Source organism: Lactuca sativa, chromosome 2, assembly GCF_002870075.4.
Source record: "Lactuca sativa cultivar Salinas chromosome 2, Lsat_Salinas_v11, whole genome shotgun sequence".
NCBI classification, from domain to species: domain Eukaryota; kingdom Viridiplantae; phylum Streptophyta; class Magnoliopsida; order Asterales; family Asteraceae; genus Lactuca; species Lactuca sativa.
The window spans coordinates 104,054,986-104,073,217 of NC_056624.2; the positions used below are offsets into that span (position 1 = coordinate 104,054,986).

Below are 18,232 nucleotides of genomic sequence, written 5' to 3' on the forward strand. Positions count from 1 at the left end.
ATTTCACCAACCAAAACAATTACCGTTTTCCTTCTAGTTTCTCAACCATCTTGCCATCGGTAAATGCTCATATTTGTGGCTTTCATTTAGCATATAGAACTTAAGCATGTCAAAATTGTCCCCAGTAGAGCTATGGACAATGGCCCCTAAGTAAATATGGTCCCATGCCAATTCATATTTCAATTACTCAGAAATTGCTTCTTTTCTTCTTTCGTTTTAACTAACAAACTTAGCATGTCCTATAATTTCTCAAATCGTCGGCATTTCATGGGTGTCTATTGGCATGCATGCAGCATTTGATATTGTTGTAACTTTGCTATATTAAAAGCGAGCATGGTAATAGAAAAGAACTTGCATGTGCTTGCATTAAAACGAAAGGACACCATGCTATATACTGTTAATTAAATATATGCAAGTATTGTATGTTGCGAACTTGCGATATATATAGTAAAATATTGGTGTTCACAAAGTGGCCAAGTGTATACATACTTGTCGTATCCCAATATTCCACCACCTCGTAAATTAAAATGAATTCATTTTCATTTCATGTCAAGTCTTGATCACATTTCACCAACTACAGGCATCAAGTATTTTCTTTTTAATTTCTCAGTATTGGCATTGGCTTTGGAGAATGACCCTTAAGCGAACATGACCCATTCATATTTTCAATTATTACTAAGAAATTGCCACATTTCTACTTTCGTAAGGTAATAATGGCAGGACTAGGCTTATTGATGAAGGTATCGGATGCAAGTGTAAAGTCTTCATTTGTGTGGTAATGAACTGTTGATAGCTACAATCGTGGTTGATACATGGCCACAAAACATCACCTTGCATCAAGCCATATGAAACAAACCAGAAACACCAGTACCCCATCATTTAAATTATGCATCTCTTAAGTACCAAAAAGTTTCTGTTTGTTCATTGCACAGGGAATTAAGAAATGTAGGATTTGGTAGGAAGTTAATTGTTTCTTTACCAGCTCAGAGCGAGCCACTGCACCATGGAAAGAGGGAATTTCCTTGTGAATAAGCAGACTACCCATTAATCTACTAGCAGCAAACGTAAAGATGATTGGTTTGATGAGTATTTTGTAGTTTTGGGAATTGGAATATATTTTTGCCTTTTGATGTAAAAATTAATGAAAAAAATGGTGTTGAATTGGACATAAAATACTATTTATTGTGTAGGTCCCTTAAAACACACACACTAAAAGCTCACCTAATGTAGATAGTGTATTACGCGCTTGAACCACTTTCATTGATCTCACAATTTACATTAATTAAGAAATAAATAAACAAATTAGCTACTAAATAGGACATTAACAAAAGAATAGGTAAGCATCGAAAACCACGTTCAGCTCCTACTTTTCTGGTCAAGCAAGACTTTTATGTTGATCTGAATCTACCCATGACCCGTGATCCACGACCCGCTCACCCACCGCCCGTTGACCCGTTAAACAAACTGATTAAAGCGACAATCACCCTTTAATCGGTTGTTCACACCATTCACTCACAACAACACTCAATTACAATCAAAATAGCCCGCACTACGAACCATCTTGACCTTTCCCGGACACCTCCACCTTGGTCACATTTGTTCTATGTTTCTTTATGCCATCTAGAAATCGTCATGTTTTGTCCAATTCTTGTTCTTTCTTGAGGACAAGAAAGGTCTAAGCGAGAGGATATTTGTTAGGTGCATTTTGTGCACCTTTTGCACACCTTCTAGTCCCTTTGTGCATCCATTAGCGTAGTTGTCTTTCATTTTTCTTGCATTTCATCAAAGTCATGTTAATCTCTAGAACAACCTTATCTGCATGCTTGTATGGTCTTTTCAGGTAAACCAGAGGTTGAAACGCGCTTCGGTAGGTGTCGGGAAGCATGGGTGAAGATTTCGGGAAGATTGGATGCAAAACGGAAAAGTTGAAAAATCAAGATTGGACCTGGAAGTAGGAGCGACGGGTGTGTTGGATTTGCACTGAAAAATGCACATGGGTCGTGTTTGACCAAGAAGAAGCTGTTGACCATGCTGAACACGACCCGTGTCAGTTTAGCCTATTTTGACACGGGCCGTGTTGACCATGCTGAACACGGCCCGTGTCAGTTTAGCCTATTTCGACAGGTTCCGTGTTCGGCCTAAAAACTGCCTTTTGACAGTTTTTCCTATCTTTCATATTACGGGATTAGGGTCATTTTTACACACACATCATATCAGAGTACTACTGGTGAGGGGATTTCGAAGGCTTTTGCAAGGATTTGATCATTTATCATTTGGAAACATTATTTCTCTTATTTGTAAGTTCTAATTGCACATTATTTTCATCTTTAAACTTGTGATCTTGTTCTAGTCATGTGTTGCTAGAACCCTAGTTTCGCCAACTTCATGTTTTGACTTCTTGGTTGTGATTTCAATCATATGACCTGATGTTTGTTTTTAATTTCTATCTAGTGAATTTGATTATGCTTTAATCAAATGTTTGATTCTAATTGTGATTCTTATTGACCTTTTGAATTAAGGTCAGGTCATTTAAATTATCTAATTGCAAAATGCGTAATTGTTTTGTGAATTGGACTAAGTAACAAGCACTCAATTGATTTCCATTTAATGAATTTAGTGTAAATCTTATTCACACACTCTTACACTCCCAAGCTTGTGAGGAGTATTGGGTGTTGTTGGGAACATTCACATAAAGTTTAATCCAGTCTTTGGATCGAATTCTAAGAGCATGTTTAGATTAGGTTAGTAAGGTTAGGTAATCAAAGATCTTGTTTTGGTTAATTAATGTGGTGAATGAGAAGTGTTAGAGCTTGTTAACACTTTCAAGTACCAACTTAGATAAAATAGAACAAATATCCTGTCATCTTTGAATCGCATTGCTAAGTTGTCATACATAGAGTTGGAGTCCTTACAAATTCTGAAATTAATTTACTCCTTTGGTCGATTACTTGTGTCTTAAATTTGTTTGTTTAATCATTGCATTCAAAATCCCCCCTCTTTACTGTTAGTGATCAAAGTGTTGGGTTTAGAGCATTCTAACACTCCTATGGTGTACATGCAACCCTATAAACCTTGGATCTATGTTTTCTCTATTATTCATTTTGATCATTTAATTAATTCTAAATTAAGTCTTCATCAATACTAATTAAATAATATGATTCCATATTAATATATTAGAACTTATAAGATATTAATATTAATCATAAATATACTATTCTCAAAGATTATCCATATAAATTGTGTTGGTTAAGTGGAACCCAAATGGACCATGCCGGGTCGAGTCAAGTACATACCAAATATAGTTATGGACTTAGACATTAATCCAACAGTCTTCCACTTGGATAAGTCTAAAACTATTATTGAGTATGACTTCAAAAACCAACTGGCAATCATAGCTCTTAAAGTCGCTGTCGAACTCTGATCTTTGTCAATGACTGTCCATTAGATAATGGATCATATATTCCTCCATTCTAGATATCATATGGATTATAATCATTCTCTCTGTCCATTTGTTGTTTCCCGATTTCCGATTCATGACGACTGACTGATTGAACAAACCAAATCAGTATTGGCTTGGCCAAGCACTCACATGTATCATCATTAAATCATCGAGGGGCCCACAGATACCACTTTTATCCCGATGGTAAACAGAATGGATAAATTCGAATCATATGGATTGTTCTACTACTTGTTGAATCATACACAAATGCATGTTTTATAACATCGAGTTACTGAATGCGGTTTCGTGCAATCAATTTACAACCAACTCATAGTAACAAATCATATCTCTAGGTTTGAAGAATATAAGATATTATCATCTCATGATCACTCGTGATAAAACCCATGAAGAGATTTAAATGAACGCGGGTTGAATCCAATACTCAGAACTTATGAGCACTCATGAGTGTTGTAGCACAACTTTGTCCACCAACTTGGACCTCTACAAGCCAACCCATGACAGTCTTGATTCATATCTACTTCCAACATATGACTGACTGTGGATGGTTTGAATAACTTAGTCATTTTAAAAGAATAACCTAGTTATTATGGAAGTCAAAACATGCAAAATGAAGCACAAGAATAAATGAATCTAATATGGCATCAAAACCTATGAATATAAATAAAACACTTTCTATTTATCACCATACTGATTACTCATTATTCATTGTTTCGGTTTTATCAACTTTTGTTCTTGAATTAAAAACACTAGGTATCCCATGCTCCAAGCATGTACACTATGTTTTCTAAACAATAGCTTTTCCATACACCAAGTATGAATTCTATGTTTTTCTATGATCTTTTTCTTTGTGAAATAGATCAATTAAACATAATTTCAATGATTCTCTTTTCACACTCCACTACAAGAAAAAGAGCCTTTTACGACGCGCAAACCACGATACTCATTGATTTATGTTACACAAAAGAGAGTGACAGTAACAATGTGTCATCTGTTCAAAAAATTTAAGGATTTAGGTCACGCATTATTGTGTGCCGTTAAATTAGTGTCTCATGTAAAAAAAATAAAAAACACGGAGGGCACTTTATGTAAAATATGCGTCCTCTATGAATGTCGTTTTATATTTTTTAAGAAACGCGCGTCTCTCTTCTGAGAGGGAAAATGAAATCCCCAAAAATATTAAACGCCACTTTCTTCTCCTACGTTTGTTCCAATGATCTGTTCTCTAATATCTCCATTCCTTCGTCTCCACCCCTCACCCACCTCCACTACCTCCAACCCACACCAACTCTTCAGGCCTGCACGACGACGACGTATCGGCCTTATCGACTAACACTTCATCCATCATCACCATTTGCAGCTCTCTCACACTGTCCTCACTGTTAAACCTTACAAAATCCTTATATAACTTTCCGATAACAATCAAATTCCGGCGCTCTGTGACTATCGCCGCGAGCAAAAACCTTATTTCGAGTCCCTGTGTGTATATTTTGGTATAGAACTCGAAAGAGGAAGTACGAGTGGCTCTGGACCAAAAACCTAATTTTGGAAGCAAAAACCTAATTTCGAGTCAATGGCCTCTCGATCTCTGGCTCATTATCGCGGTTAGTTTCGTTCCTAAGTATTACCTAATAGATTTAATTGCCGCTTAAAATTTTATTGTCTTGAACGATTACAACTTTTCTTGAGATATATCGTGTTTATTTCGATTTTGTGTAATATACTGAATCCCAATCTCGATGATTCAAGAGTATTTGATATTTCGAGTAAGGGCTATGCGATTATGGACCTTGTGGAAAACCTGCTCTCTCTTTTTTTGTGATTTAGGTCAAACTTTTGTTAAATTTAGGTTTATTTATTTATTTAGGGGAGCCGGTGAGTACATTTCATCTGATAAATCACATGTCCACCAGATCTCTATGGTTCAGTGGGCTATGAGGCTTCCCACTAGACATTGCTTTGAAATCACAAACTCAGATTCCCAAAATTATGACCAAAATGACGGAATACCAGAAAATGGAGCAATTGTTTGTGTGGGTGATGATGAATTTCAATCTGATCCATCTTCTTCCCCAGATCATGATTCGATTCTTTTACCAAAAGAATTAGAGGGTCTTCATGAAAAATACTCAGCCACTTGTAGATTGTTTTAGTATTGAGAGATTCTATCAGCAACATCAAACTTCAAACCCGGTTTGTGTTCTATTTGTTATCTTGAAATAATATTTATGTGGATTATCATTGCTGATTTACTTTTCTTGAACCTTTTCAGAGAACATGATAGGAAAAGGAGGGAATAGTAAGGTATCCCACCAGACCAACAGAGATTAATTTTTGCTGGAAAGCAATTAGAAGATGGCAGAACTCTTGCTGATTACAACATCCAGAAGGAATCCACGCTTCATTTGGTTCTTAGACTCAGGGGAGGAACTATGATCAAGGTCAAGACTCTGACTGGAAAAGAAATTGAAATTGATATTGAACCAACTGATTCCATTGATCGGATCAAGGAAAGAGTTGAAGAGAAGGAAGGAATTCCTCCAGTTCAACAGAGGTTTGCCACTTTCTTTCATTATCTTCGAATTGTATTGAAGGCAATATGTGTATACATAACTTGTTTTGCTGAAGTAACGAATTAATCATAAAGACATGATATGATGATTTACACCCTTTAACAAGAATCATTTGCTTATTTTTTATACTTTTATACAAATGGCTGATTTAAAATAAGTTGTAACAGATTGGTTGCTGTTTTTATCTTTGTAGTAAATATAAAAAAATCAATAAAAGTAGATTGCTATTTCTTATGATTAGCACTTAATAATATGACATGAAATCTTTTGTAGGCTGATCTATGCTGGGAAACAGCTTGCAGATGATAAGACTGCAAAAGACTACAATATTGAGGGGGGTTCTGTTCTTCATCTTGTTCTTGCACTAAGAGGTGGTGGTAAGTGATAAGTGGTAAGTGGTAAGTGGTAACAATCAAGAAAGACTACATGTTTACCAAAGTTTAGTAATGAAACTATGTATATGGCTGCATACCTTAGTCTCATTTGGCTTTTTTATATTTTTATTTTATGAGCATTTATTTGCACTTGATGTCATTTGAAAACAAATTGAGCTTTTATCCTATATCTTTGCTATATTTTGTTAAATTGTGAAGTTTATTGGTGAGTATATAACTAATGTTGCAAATAATTTTTAATCACATAACTTTTAATATTTTCTAATAATATTTTTTTTGTGATAATAGGATGATTGCTCATGCTACAGAGTTACTGACACCTGGCAATATTCAAGTAGAAATTCTTTTAAAAGAAGAAAGACATAATGTTCAATTACTTTTGTACTGTAAACAGAATATTGAGATATGTCGTTTATATAATCTTGATAGTGTAAGTCCAAATGATATGAAGGTAATTTTATTAAATCAATGTTTTCTATAAATGTTTTATTGAATAATTGATTATAACAGAATGAGATATTACATATTAATTAACAGATTGCTATAATGCATCACTGGAAGCATGGTAGAAAAGGTTCCAGAATCTTCTGGCTACAACAAGCTCATGATGAAGTTCGCCTTAATAGAAATGCTCAGAAGTTGTTTGACTTTGTTGGAAAGTTAATCTCTGATGAATATATCTTTTACAAGGGTAACAATTAAGTGTCATAATATATATTTTCTCATTAAGCTCTCAATGGGATTCTAACGGTTTTTATATCAATTGTTTGTAGGAGGAAAAAACATGTTAGATTTAAATTTTGGTCCCAGCTCTTGGAGACTCTTCCTCTTCCAAATGTGAGCAAACAATTATCATTCAGTCTTTTACATATAAATGATAATTATAATTTATAAATTAAAAACTTGATTATTTAATGTTTTTTTTTTGTTTTTTAGATCAAATGGATATGCCCTACTTCACCTTCTCAACCATTAACCTTATTCGGCGGCTTTCCCACAACTGCATGTATGATTTAAATTTTGACAACACTATTTTTTTTTATTATCATAATGTGAAATTGTATCCCTAAGGGTAAATATGTAAAATGTAATTATGTATGATGGATTTTAGGGTTTGATGTAAGTGACCTATCTGAAGATGCACATCAAGATGTAGAATCAATGGATGCTTCTGCAGCACATGTATTGAGTCTCTTATCTACTAAGCCTCCTAATAGTAAGTTTCAAAATTAATTTACTTTTATCTACTTTGGATAAATTCAAGAAATGTTTGACTTCTTTTTGTAGTCAAACTTGGTGTAGGAGGGTTTAGTATGGGAGCAGCAACTGCTCTATATTCTGCAACATGTTTTTCACATGGAAAATTTGGAAATGGAAACTCATACTCTACTCATTTGGATGCAATTGTTGGCCTTAGTGGTTGGCTTCCATGTGCAAAGTTTGACTCTCTTCACCATTTTACCTTTTTACCCCTCTTACTTAAACCACATTGCTATTTTTAATAACAATTTATCTTTAAAAAATATCTCTAGGGATCTGAGTAACAAGGTGGAAGGGGAGGAAGCTGCAAATCGTGCTTCATCCTTGCCTATTTTACTTTGTCATGGCAAAGGTAAATATTTTAAAAACTTGATTATTTAGTGTTTCTGTGCGTCTCCCCTGTCATTTAAGGGACTCACTGCTTCATGAAATAGAACTCGACATTCTTAAGGTTTTAGAAAATAAAGAGATCGAGAAAATGATTCTCTTAGATATTTTCTGCAGATGTGCTTTTTTGTCAAATTTCCTGTATGGTTCGTATGTTACAAGGTATTTTTATTCTCTAATCTTGGTGATTTTTATTTAAAATATAAAAGGAAATTTTACCAAATCATTTTGTTGCATTAGGTTGAAAGAAGAAAAATTTCTTTCTTCTCCAAAGTTGGTCAGTACATGTTAGAAATGCTGATTCATGCTGTTTCAGTGATTGAAAAACGTTCCAGTGATATTTTTATTTAAAATATAAAAGGAAATTTTACCAAATCATTTACTTTATATTCTTTATTATTGCTTGCAGTGAATGTGTTGGAATTGGAATTGGCTAGCATATTTGGCGGATTGTTGGCGATTAGTCATAATGTAAGTAATAAGTTGCATATTAGTGTATATGTATGTATTTTGCTTTGATGTTGTTTGTTTACAATTACAACTTTGGGACCTGAGAAACGAAGGCAGATGATCTTCTTCTTCAGAAGAGGATCGATACCAACAACTTTTGGGGCGAAGAGAGGATTTCCCGCTTCACATGTTGGTTTCTCTGTTATCGTACCTGGTGTTTGGGTTCCTTCCACCGGTTGTATCTGGGTTTTCATTCCGTGAGAGCAACGACAAAATCAGGGCTACCTCCTAAACATGTTGAAAATCAGGGCTACCTCCTAAACATGTTGAGAGGTATTAATGACCCCCTCAATTTATAATCAAATCAAGTTTCTTTTGAATCATAGTGTGACTTGAGTTGTGTTTTAATTTATGTTTATCATTTAGGTTTGTATTTGCGGTTCAAGTTTTGGTGATTCTCACTAATGTTTCAGGAATTTGCCAAACATTGATGGTATAGAACCATTTAATCATGAATTTTCTCTTGTGTAGTAAGATTTATATGAACATTAAAGTTACATGTTTTGTGCCAAATTTTGAAGTTGAATAGCATTCCTGAAAGATATTGTTATAAAGAAGAGGGAAAAATGCTTCAATCAAGTAAATGTATTCCTGAACAGTTAATATTTGTCATTAAACTGTAGGTAGACTCGTTTGCTTACCTACCTCCTAACTCAAAGCATCACTTTGAGAGTTATGAATCTTCTACACTTGTTGTATTTGAAAAAAGGTATGTTATTCCTTCTCTTTATTTCATCCTGCATCTGTGTGTGTTATCAATTAACCACAAGGGCTAAAAAGTAATTTAACTTTTGTGTAGGTATGCTTACCTAGAAGATCATATTCCCGAGCCAATTGTTGGCTCCACCAATTAGCAGCCACTTCTTGATACTCCTGGAGACGTATGTACTTTTTTAACAATCAACCTAGTAGAATAAGAGTCCACTTTTTTACTATTAATTTTTTTACTGTTTCCATATTAGGTATTCCATATTAATTTTTTTAACAATCAACCTAGAATAAGACATCACTGCCCTTTTGAGTCTCAAGAAAATGCAAAACCCTGCAGTGACACTGTTACCTTTTGGTTTACCAATCCAATCTACATGTCACATTCCTTAGTAACTGATTCACTAGGATCCATCAAAGGCTCTATCTTTCTGCTGAAGAGAACCGTCCCCTTTGATTACTGATAAATTGATGGTCATTCATATTTTCTTTATCTATCCCCTCAAAATGAAATGTATCTCAATTATTGCAGTTTCAAACTGAGAAGAAGCATTCAGATTGTCTGGATGTCTTAAGCGAGACACATAACAGAGCCTCAGATCAAAAGATCCAGATTGGTGCTGATCCGGGTGATGGTTACACAAAGCACATTTTTAGAGGCTAGATGCAAGTAGTCTCTCTCTTTCTCTATCTCCTTTTTTTTTTTAAATAAATTTGGTTCTCATTGTTGGCTTCCGAATAGCTTTTTATTAATCCTTGTAGCTAATTAAACATTAAATTAATTATGCAGGTTTTGAAGTTTTTGATGGAAAAGAATAGTGTTAATGCTCTTCATAGAAAAGTATGTTGGTATTTTAGGAAATTTGGCTAATAATTTAGTTAATTATATAAAAAATATTGAAATCTTACATTTGTCTACTATTGGAATGATTATTTGTAGTATTACATTTGTCTACTATTCGAATGATTATTTGTATAACATTAACTTTTGTGTAATGCATTGTATTATTTGTATATGGTATTTTATTTTCCATTATGTGACATAAAATGCAAATTTAATATGAAAATAAGTAAATCCATAAATAATTTTTTTTAAATTTAAAATTACGATACGCAAAAATGTGTGTCATCTTCATTTATGACATGGCCTTTCTTGACAGGGGCTTTCTTGATACGCATTGCGTGTCATTAACACGCACGTCGTAAGGTTACGACACGCAAATGCGTGTCGTCTTCCTTTATGACAGGGCCTTCCTTGATACGCATTGCGTGTCGTAACCGCGCGTCGTAAATGCGCGTCGTAAATGCGCGTCGTCTATAGACGACGCGCAAAAGCGCGTCGTCTCTCTTTATGACAGGGCCTTCCTTGACACGCATTTGCGCGTCGTCTGAGCGTTTTACGACGCGCAATGAGCGTCGTAAAAGGCCTTTTTTCTTGTAGTGCTCCCAATTCCTTGTCTAAATGTAAGAATTCCAAATTCCTATCATTTATCGAAATCTGTTTAGATTTTAAACTTATATGCACTGTTCCTCTTGTAATGATTATGTACAAAGCCACAAAGGCTTGGCAACAATCATTACAGAGTATCCCAATGGAGAGCAATTCCATGGAAACGATGCCTCAGATTCAAAGCGCATTGCTTTGAACATGCTTCTTGCATTAAGTTTCTTCAACCTTACACAGATTGCTTCCACCTATGAAGACAACTCTATATTCCCATTTTGACTATCACTTCTAAACAAGAGATGCCTCTTTTCAGAATATGTCAATATGGTCCTTCCAAAATTAACAGTATACTTCCAACTGTCCTTGAGCAACCAATCTTTGGTAAACCTTAGATTGTCCTTGACAATTGCTTAATCACATTAGTCATATCCAATTCTAGACATTTTCCTCCTTAATGCCCCAAGGCATTTGGAAAATTCAGAAAGGATAAATATATTAGCACATGTAATCGATCTTTTACCCAAAGTAAATGGGACACGATTCATGATGTTTCACATAAAGACATGGTTCTAGACCAGTCTTTTGGCATAATAATTTTTTTTTGCCATATTCTCAAAATTTGAATATGAAAAGGGATGCCATAATCATAATCGAATTTTGAGAACGCAATATATAGAATTTTCTTAAGTTGAACCGATCCAACATGAAATTCATATATATATATATATATATATATATATATATATATATATATTCTTGACTAAAGGTGATTAAAACCTCAATATAAGCTCTTTAGAATTATTATAAACTCAATCTAAGCTTTTTAGAATTGAAATGAAGTATAGTTTCCTCTCCCTTAATTGTAGCAAAACAACTTTTTCAACCCCTGCAACCTCATGAATTAAAACTTTTGTTTTCTATAATTAACATTGCTAACTTGCAATACTTACCATAATTATCATGCTCCCACTAACATGATGATTATTAACATAACACTTATGCTCCCACTAGCTTTGACATGTACCTAGAAATCAACTGGACTCCTAGAAATCAATACTTTATTGAATTTCTTACCAAAGTTCAGATTTATGATACTAGATTGCCTTGATAAGACTTTATCAAAATCATAAACCTCTCTTAGATAGCTCACAGGCGTGTCTAAACAATTATGAAGAGGGATGTCATAATCATAATGTTTAGACCTTTTGTCATTCCCACAATTGCTATCTACTCAAAATCTACTTAGTGAAAGAGTTTCCTTACCATCATTTTCATGAATCGAAGAGAAATCTTATGACACTTAGATTTTATGGTGTAAGTGTTCCTATCCATGTGAATTTGTCAAAACCATAATCACAAGACTAGGTTAGTGAAAAATCCTAAATCATATGGATTGAACTTGTGCAATCTTAACTTCTTGCCACCTGGCAGCCCAAGGGCATGCCATTGCTTCCAAGTAGCTATGCAAACAATTAAGAACATGTAGAACTCAAATGTATAGCCAACTTAACTGGAATTGGCACATAAATGTCAACACGATAGGTTATAAACCTTTAGTTGTGTGCTAGTGATGAAACACAGGTTTTTATTCTTGATTACTTCTTGAAACCCTTTCAGGATCTTTTAGACTCCCACTGTCTCCTTGACCTATAAGACTTTCTTGCCAAATATTCAAGAGATAGTGTGGATTCTAATCAAGACAGACACTTAACACAATTAGCCTTAGTTGGTCTTTGTTTTATCCAAAACATCACAACTTACCAATTTCAAATGTACAAGAGTAGAAAACTTTTACTCTTACATTTGACAAGTATTTTAAACCTTCTTTAAGACATTTTACTCAAGTTACAATCTTAGAGTATAACTCTATGAATTTTTTTTGGAACGAAGTATGAATCATCTTCTTGATTTAATCACATCAACAATTCATAACTCCTCTTCTTAACTATCATAATGCACTTAGAGGATGAATTGTGATAAGGTCTCAAAATCGTTAAGATGATCTTAAAACATGATACTAAAGTACTCTCCCATCTTTTCAGATTTGAGAAACTTTTATCCTTCTGCCTAATTTGATTCTTCTTATGCGTTTTCTCAAACATTGAAAAATTTCCAATGTTTCAGAATTATATTTAAGCTTGTAAGTATAATCATATTTACTAAACCTTAGTAAATCATGACGAATAGTCTTATCCATCTTTCGTGGTGGACTTTGACAAGTGCACAAGAAAGTGTACTTGATCCCATAGTCCTTCTCTTGAGTCACATATACATGTGAACACGGAACTAGTCTTAATTTTCCGAAGTTGAAAATTCTCATACATCACACTCAACACCTTGTATGATTCCAAGTTTCGGTCCAATTGAAACTTGGGTGATGAGAGTATTTCCTTACTTGGTAAATTTAAACACTACCACAAATGAAAGAATCAAGTTCATTTTTCCAATATTGCTAGAAACATACAGTCATCAAGTTTTCATAAATGCCATTGTAAGGACATATAAAATAAAGTAAAACAAATTTTTATTTATTTTAAAGTGCGGAAAAAAACTTTTTCCTTACAATGTAACTTGAAATAAAAACTATGCTATTACATGTTTCCCAACAATCTATCATAACTCCTAAGAAATAGCTCAAGAATCCGATCTTCAATCAAGCAATAGAAATCCATCTTCACAGTTAGATTCAACATACTCTTTCTTTATGTTTCTTCACTTTTCTTTGATTCTTAAAACATCAACATGTGACCCAGTCACATCATGTATCAAGAATCTCAGAATACAAACTTAACAGAGTTAGATAGTGGTCTTTACCTGAAGTAGAGTCAAACTTACTGACTTTAACATCCTTAGGTAAAAATTTGGCAGCTTCGCAATCAGTGCCCCTTCCTTTGGCAATTTAACATATGGACCCTTTAGGTAATGGTACATGGGACAATATTAGACTTAGTCTTTCTCTTTACCATTTGGTCAACCGAGTTAACTATGGCCAATCCCTTTCAATTGGGAAGAGAAAGCTTTTAGTGGGTATCCAATGTCACCATTGTCAATGTCCATAAAGTTTTGGGAAGTCGATCTTCTAATCAAATTAGCTTTACTAGCATTACAAATCATTGCTGATTCAGCAGAACCAAGCAAATAGATAAGATCATTAAGGGTCTTGTCATAGTCTGTTTCATAGGAGTCCCAAAGGAAGTCACTATGTGACTTAGAAAGTGATCGAACCACTAACTTTCTCAAGACTTTGACACCCAACTCTCCCGGCTTGTCAATATGTGACTTCATCTCCAAGATGCGACCATACATAGACCTTGCTTGCCAATAGGGCTTGAGTGACCTTCAACTTGTGGGTTAGGGAGAATAATTCGAGGAGGTGGAGGAAGTGAAGTTCCAAGAGATTTGGGAAGATCATAGATGTCTGAACTAGACATCTTTCGAGAGATATTCAAGATAGTTGATTTAAAGTCCTTAATAGAACACCCAATATGAAATATTAAGGCTGGGACCCAACAAACTATTTTATAACTTGGAAGAGGGATGCCTTAATCTAAGGGCTAAACTTGGAATTAAAGTATTCATAAGAGAAAACTTTTCAAATTCCAAAACTTGAGGGCAAGTTTTGTAACTTTCAAAACTTTTCTATTCCATAACTTATGTGTTTAAAGTAGTTTTAATTAAAAAACTCTTCAAGTTCCATAACTCGAGGACAAGTTATGGAAGACTTTAAACTAATTAATAAAGTGACTCTTCATAATTCATAACTTATGGAAGATTTATGAGTTTAACTAACGTTACACATATTTTATTTAATGAAGAGACTCTTGAACCTCCATAACTTGAGGACAAGTTCTGGAGTCATAAAACCATTTAATGAGAACAAGACTCTTCATTTTTGTAACCTATGACAATTTTTTTATGAGTTTTAAGAAGCTTAAATATAACTTTTCATATAACTTGAGGACAAGTTACACAAACACATTTTAGAATCAACTTTTATATTAAAATGGATTGAAAACAACTATTCAATTAAATTTTCTATTAATCTAAGCAACTCATATAAACAAAGATAATTCACATCAAACTTTTCCATGTAATTAGCAATACCCTTAAACTAATACAAAACATGAATCTATTGACAATTATCTTTGAAACTGGATTAGCATGAACATTACGACATCAAAAATAACTTTATAAGTTCAAAAACAACTTAGGGTAATGTTCCCAGTCCATTTCTAGCCAAAACAGTCGAATATATGTTGTGTGGGGGTCTAACTCGTCGAGTGCATGAACCAACTCGGCGAGTTGGATCATTTTGAACATTTTTTAGGCATTGACTCATCGAGTCCCCAGATGGACTCGCCGAGTCCGTTGTCCAGACAGCAAAAAACTTCGATTTTTCAGCAGTTTTTGCAAGTGAACAAAAAAACAAGCCTAGGCTCTGATACCATTATTGGGTTTAGAGAATTCTAACACTCCTACGGTGTACATGCAACCCTATAAACCTTGGATCTATGTTTTCTCTATTATACATGCAAATATTAACTATTCCAAGGTTTCATCCTAACTAGCATATTATGAAGCACCTATACTACAAAGTTCTAGTTAGATGACATACCTTTTCATGTAGCTTGATGTCTTCAAGCTTTAAGAGCTTAGCCCCAATAGTGTGAAAGCCTCAAGTGGAATCACAAATCACCAAAACACCTTGGAAAACCTTTAGAGAATATGGATACTTTGGTTCTCTCTAGTGAAATCGGCTAGCCCTCTTAGTGTACCCACACTAGTGACTATTTCACCAACCAAGGACATCTTTATCTGTGGAGATTAGGGTTAAACCTAAGACCTTTCATTTCATATGATATATGGGTTAAACACTCCATGGACTAACCATGAAAGCTTAGCCCAACCTAAATGAACTTGGCCCATTCCATATATATATATATATATATATATATATATATATATATATATATATATATATATATATATATATATATATATAAGAGTCCATATTTAATTAGTTCATTTTGATCACTTAATTAATTCTAAATTAAGTCTTGATCAATACTAATTAAATAATATGATTCCATATTAATATATTAGAACTTATAAGATATTAATATTAATCATAAATATACTATTCTCAAAAGATTATCCATATAAATTGTGTTGGTGAAGTGCAACCCAAATGGACCATGCCGGGTCGGGTCAAGTATATACCAAATATAGTTATGGACTTAGACATTAATCCAACACAAAGTACCTTGTGCAAAGAGGTATAGACTAATTGTCTCGTGTCTCTATGGATCGACCCTGCTTGCCTTGTACTATGTCTTAGTGCAACATAGTAGTGTTCTTTTGGAGTATATCTTACCCCTTCATTTGTTGGGTTTGACACCCTTAACAAATTGGTGTCGTTGTCAGGGGCACGGTGTTACTAATTGTTTATGCCAAGATTTTTGTGACTAGGTCCATCTCTATAAAAAAAAGAAAAAAAAAGCAAAAAGTGTCACTCATAAGTGAATACTCCTTACATTGAAGACCAACTTTCTGAGCTATCTTAGTTAGTTATGATGATTGGAAATGACCAGAGTGCACAACCCACACCTATTCCTTGTGATTTTTGCGCTCAAAATGGACATCATACCGATATGTGTCCATATTTACAAGGAGAATGCGAAGAAGTGCAAGAAACGGGAAGCTACTACTGGCAAAACAAATGGAGTTATGATCAATGGTGGGACAACAACCAAGTTTGGGGAAAAAACCAATACCAAGCTTGTGGATATGACTAATACCAACCAACTCCACAGTTCCAACAACCATATACTCCACTTCCTTAACAAACTGAAATGTTGAGCACGTCCTTGGAAGAAATTGTGAAAAGCATTGCCACTACTACCCAAATCTTTCAGGAAACAACCAAAGCTAGCCTCAAAAGCTTAGAGCAACAAATTACACAACTTACTTAATATGTGAGTATATTGGAAACTCAAGGCAAACTATCCTCGCAGACTGAAGTGGACCCAAGGCATTCTGTTTCTGCCATCACCTTGAACGATGGGAAAAACTTTGATGGCCCAAGACTGTAATTAGAAGATGGGGAAGAGGAGGATGAAGTAGAAATGGAGAAGGTTGTCGAGGAAGAATTAGAAATTAAGAATGTTGACATGGAAGTTGTAGAGGAGGTGTTGGAGGTTGACAAAAAAGAGGCTGGGCCACCCACCACCATTGAGAAACTCTTTTCACCGGTAGACCAACCACAAGAGCCGAAAACAATAATTTTGTTGGACCCTTCAAATGATATGTACCCCAAGAAGGAAGACACCCAACTGGTCATCAAATCGACCACCTTATTAAAGAAGGAAGATTTGACCACCTTATTGGAAAAGTACAAGAAAGGGGTCGTCTGGACGATTGTTGTCATTAGGGGTATAAGTCTAACATAGTTCCCACGCAAAAAGAAAATCAAGTACAAGATAAGTGTTCCATTGAAGGAGGTGGCAAAAAGTTTACTAAGTCGGAGAGCCCCACATATATAGATTGATGCATACTCAGGGGTCATGTCGACCCAACGACTTTTAAAAAAGGGCGGCTAACTGGGAGGCAACCTGGGGGTATTTTTGTCCTTTCTCTTAAAACTTTTTAGTCTTTGGTAAATATCAAAATTTTAATGTCCCAAATGGTTTTAAACCTGATTTTGCCTAGAAAATGACTCTCAGGCTCCAAAAATATTACACGGATAGCTTGCGAAAGATGAAGAAAAGGTTCTCACCACAACTTCTAGGCTCCAACAACGATTTGGTAAATTCTTTTCATATCTTTAGTCGTTCATATTTTGCTTAAAAATCCAATTGGTGTGCATTTGTGACTATTTTGGACCCATTCCCAACCTGGCTACTATCCTCCTCCTGATCAGTAGGTTGTTCCGCTCTCTCCAAGCATCCGGGACGATGCTTATCATTAAGCTTGGGGAGGGGTAGAGTTATACATTAGGTTCATCCATGCATTTTCATGTTCATATTCTTGCATTAAAAAAAAGATTTTGACCTTCTTATTTTCATATTTTTCTTGCATCCTCCATTTTAAAAATCTATAAAACCCAAAAATATTTTTCTCTCTGTTCTAGTTTTAAAGTTTTTACATCCCATTTTCATGCATTGTAAAATAAATAAATAAATAAACAAATAAATTAAAAATTAAAAATAAATTTTATACGAGATGGAGACAGTCTTTACATTTGATAGCTCCGCGAAGTAGGAAAGCAAAAAATCAAAATGAAAAAATCTGAAGTGACCGGATAGTTACCGGAAGCGTAGAATCAGCTGTCATAACTAGGGGACCCAAACACCGTAATTCGAGACCCCCATCCTTAGATAATAAAAAAATTGCATACGAAACATTTTGTAGGCGGTAATAACCGCGTTAGGATGATTTGCTTTTGAATGTTTAAAAAGAATCTTTATCGATAACTCTGGCCCTACATAACACAAAC

General features: G+C 34.5%; 1 protein-coding gene across 1 annotated transcript; it reads left to right on the plus strand.

Annotated features, from left to right (window-relative positions):
* Positions 1–5,751: 5,751 nt before the first annotated feature.
* Positions 5,752–6,615, plus strand: LOC111902122 (ubiquitin-NEDD8-like protein RUB2). Its single transcript, XM_023897996.3, has 2 exons — positions 5,752–6,011; positions 6,304–6,615. The coding sequence occupies exons 1-2, from the start codon at positions 5,890–5,892 to the stop codon at positions 6,413–6,415; spliced, it is 234 nt and encodes a 77-aa protein (XP_023753764.3). The 5' UTR covers positions 5,752–5,889; the 3' UTR covers positions 6,416–6,615.
* Positions 6,616–18,232: the final 11,617 nt, after the last annotated feature.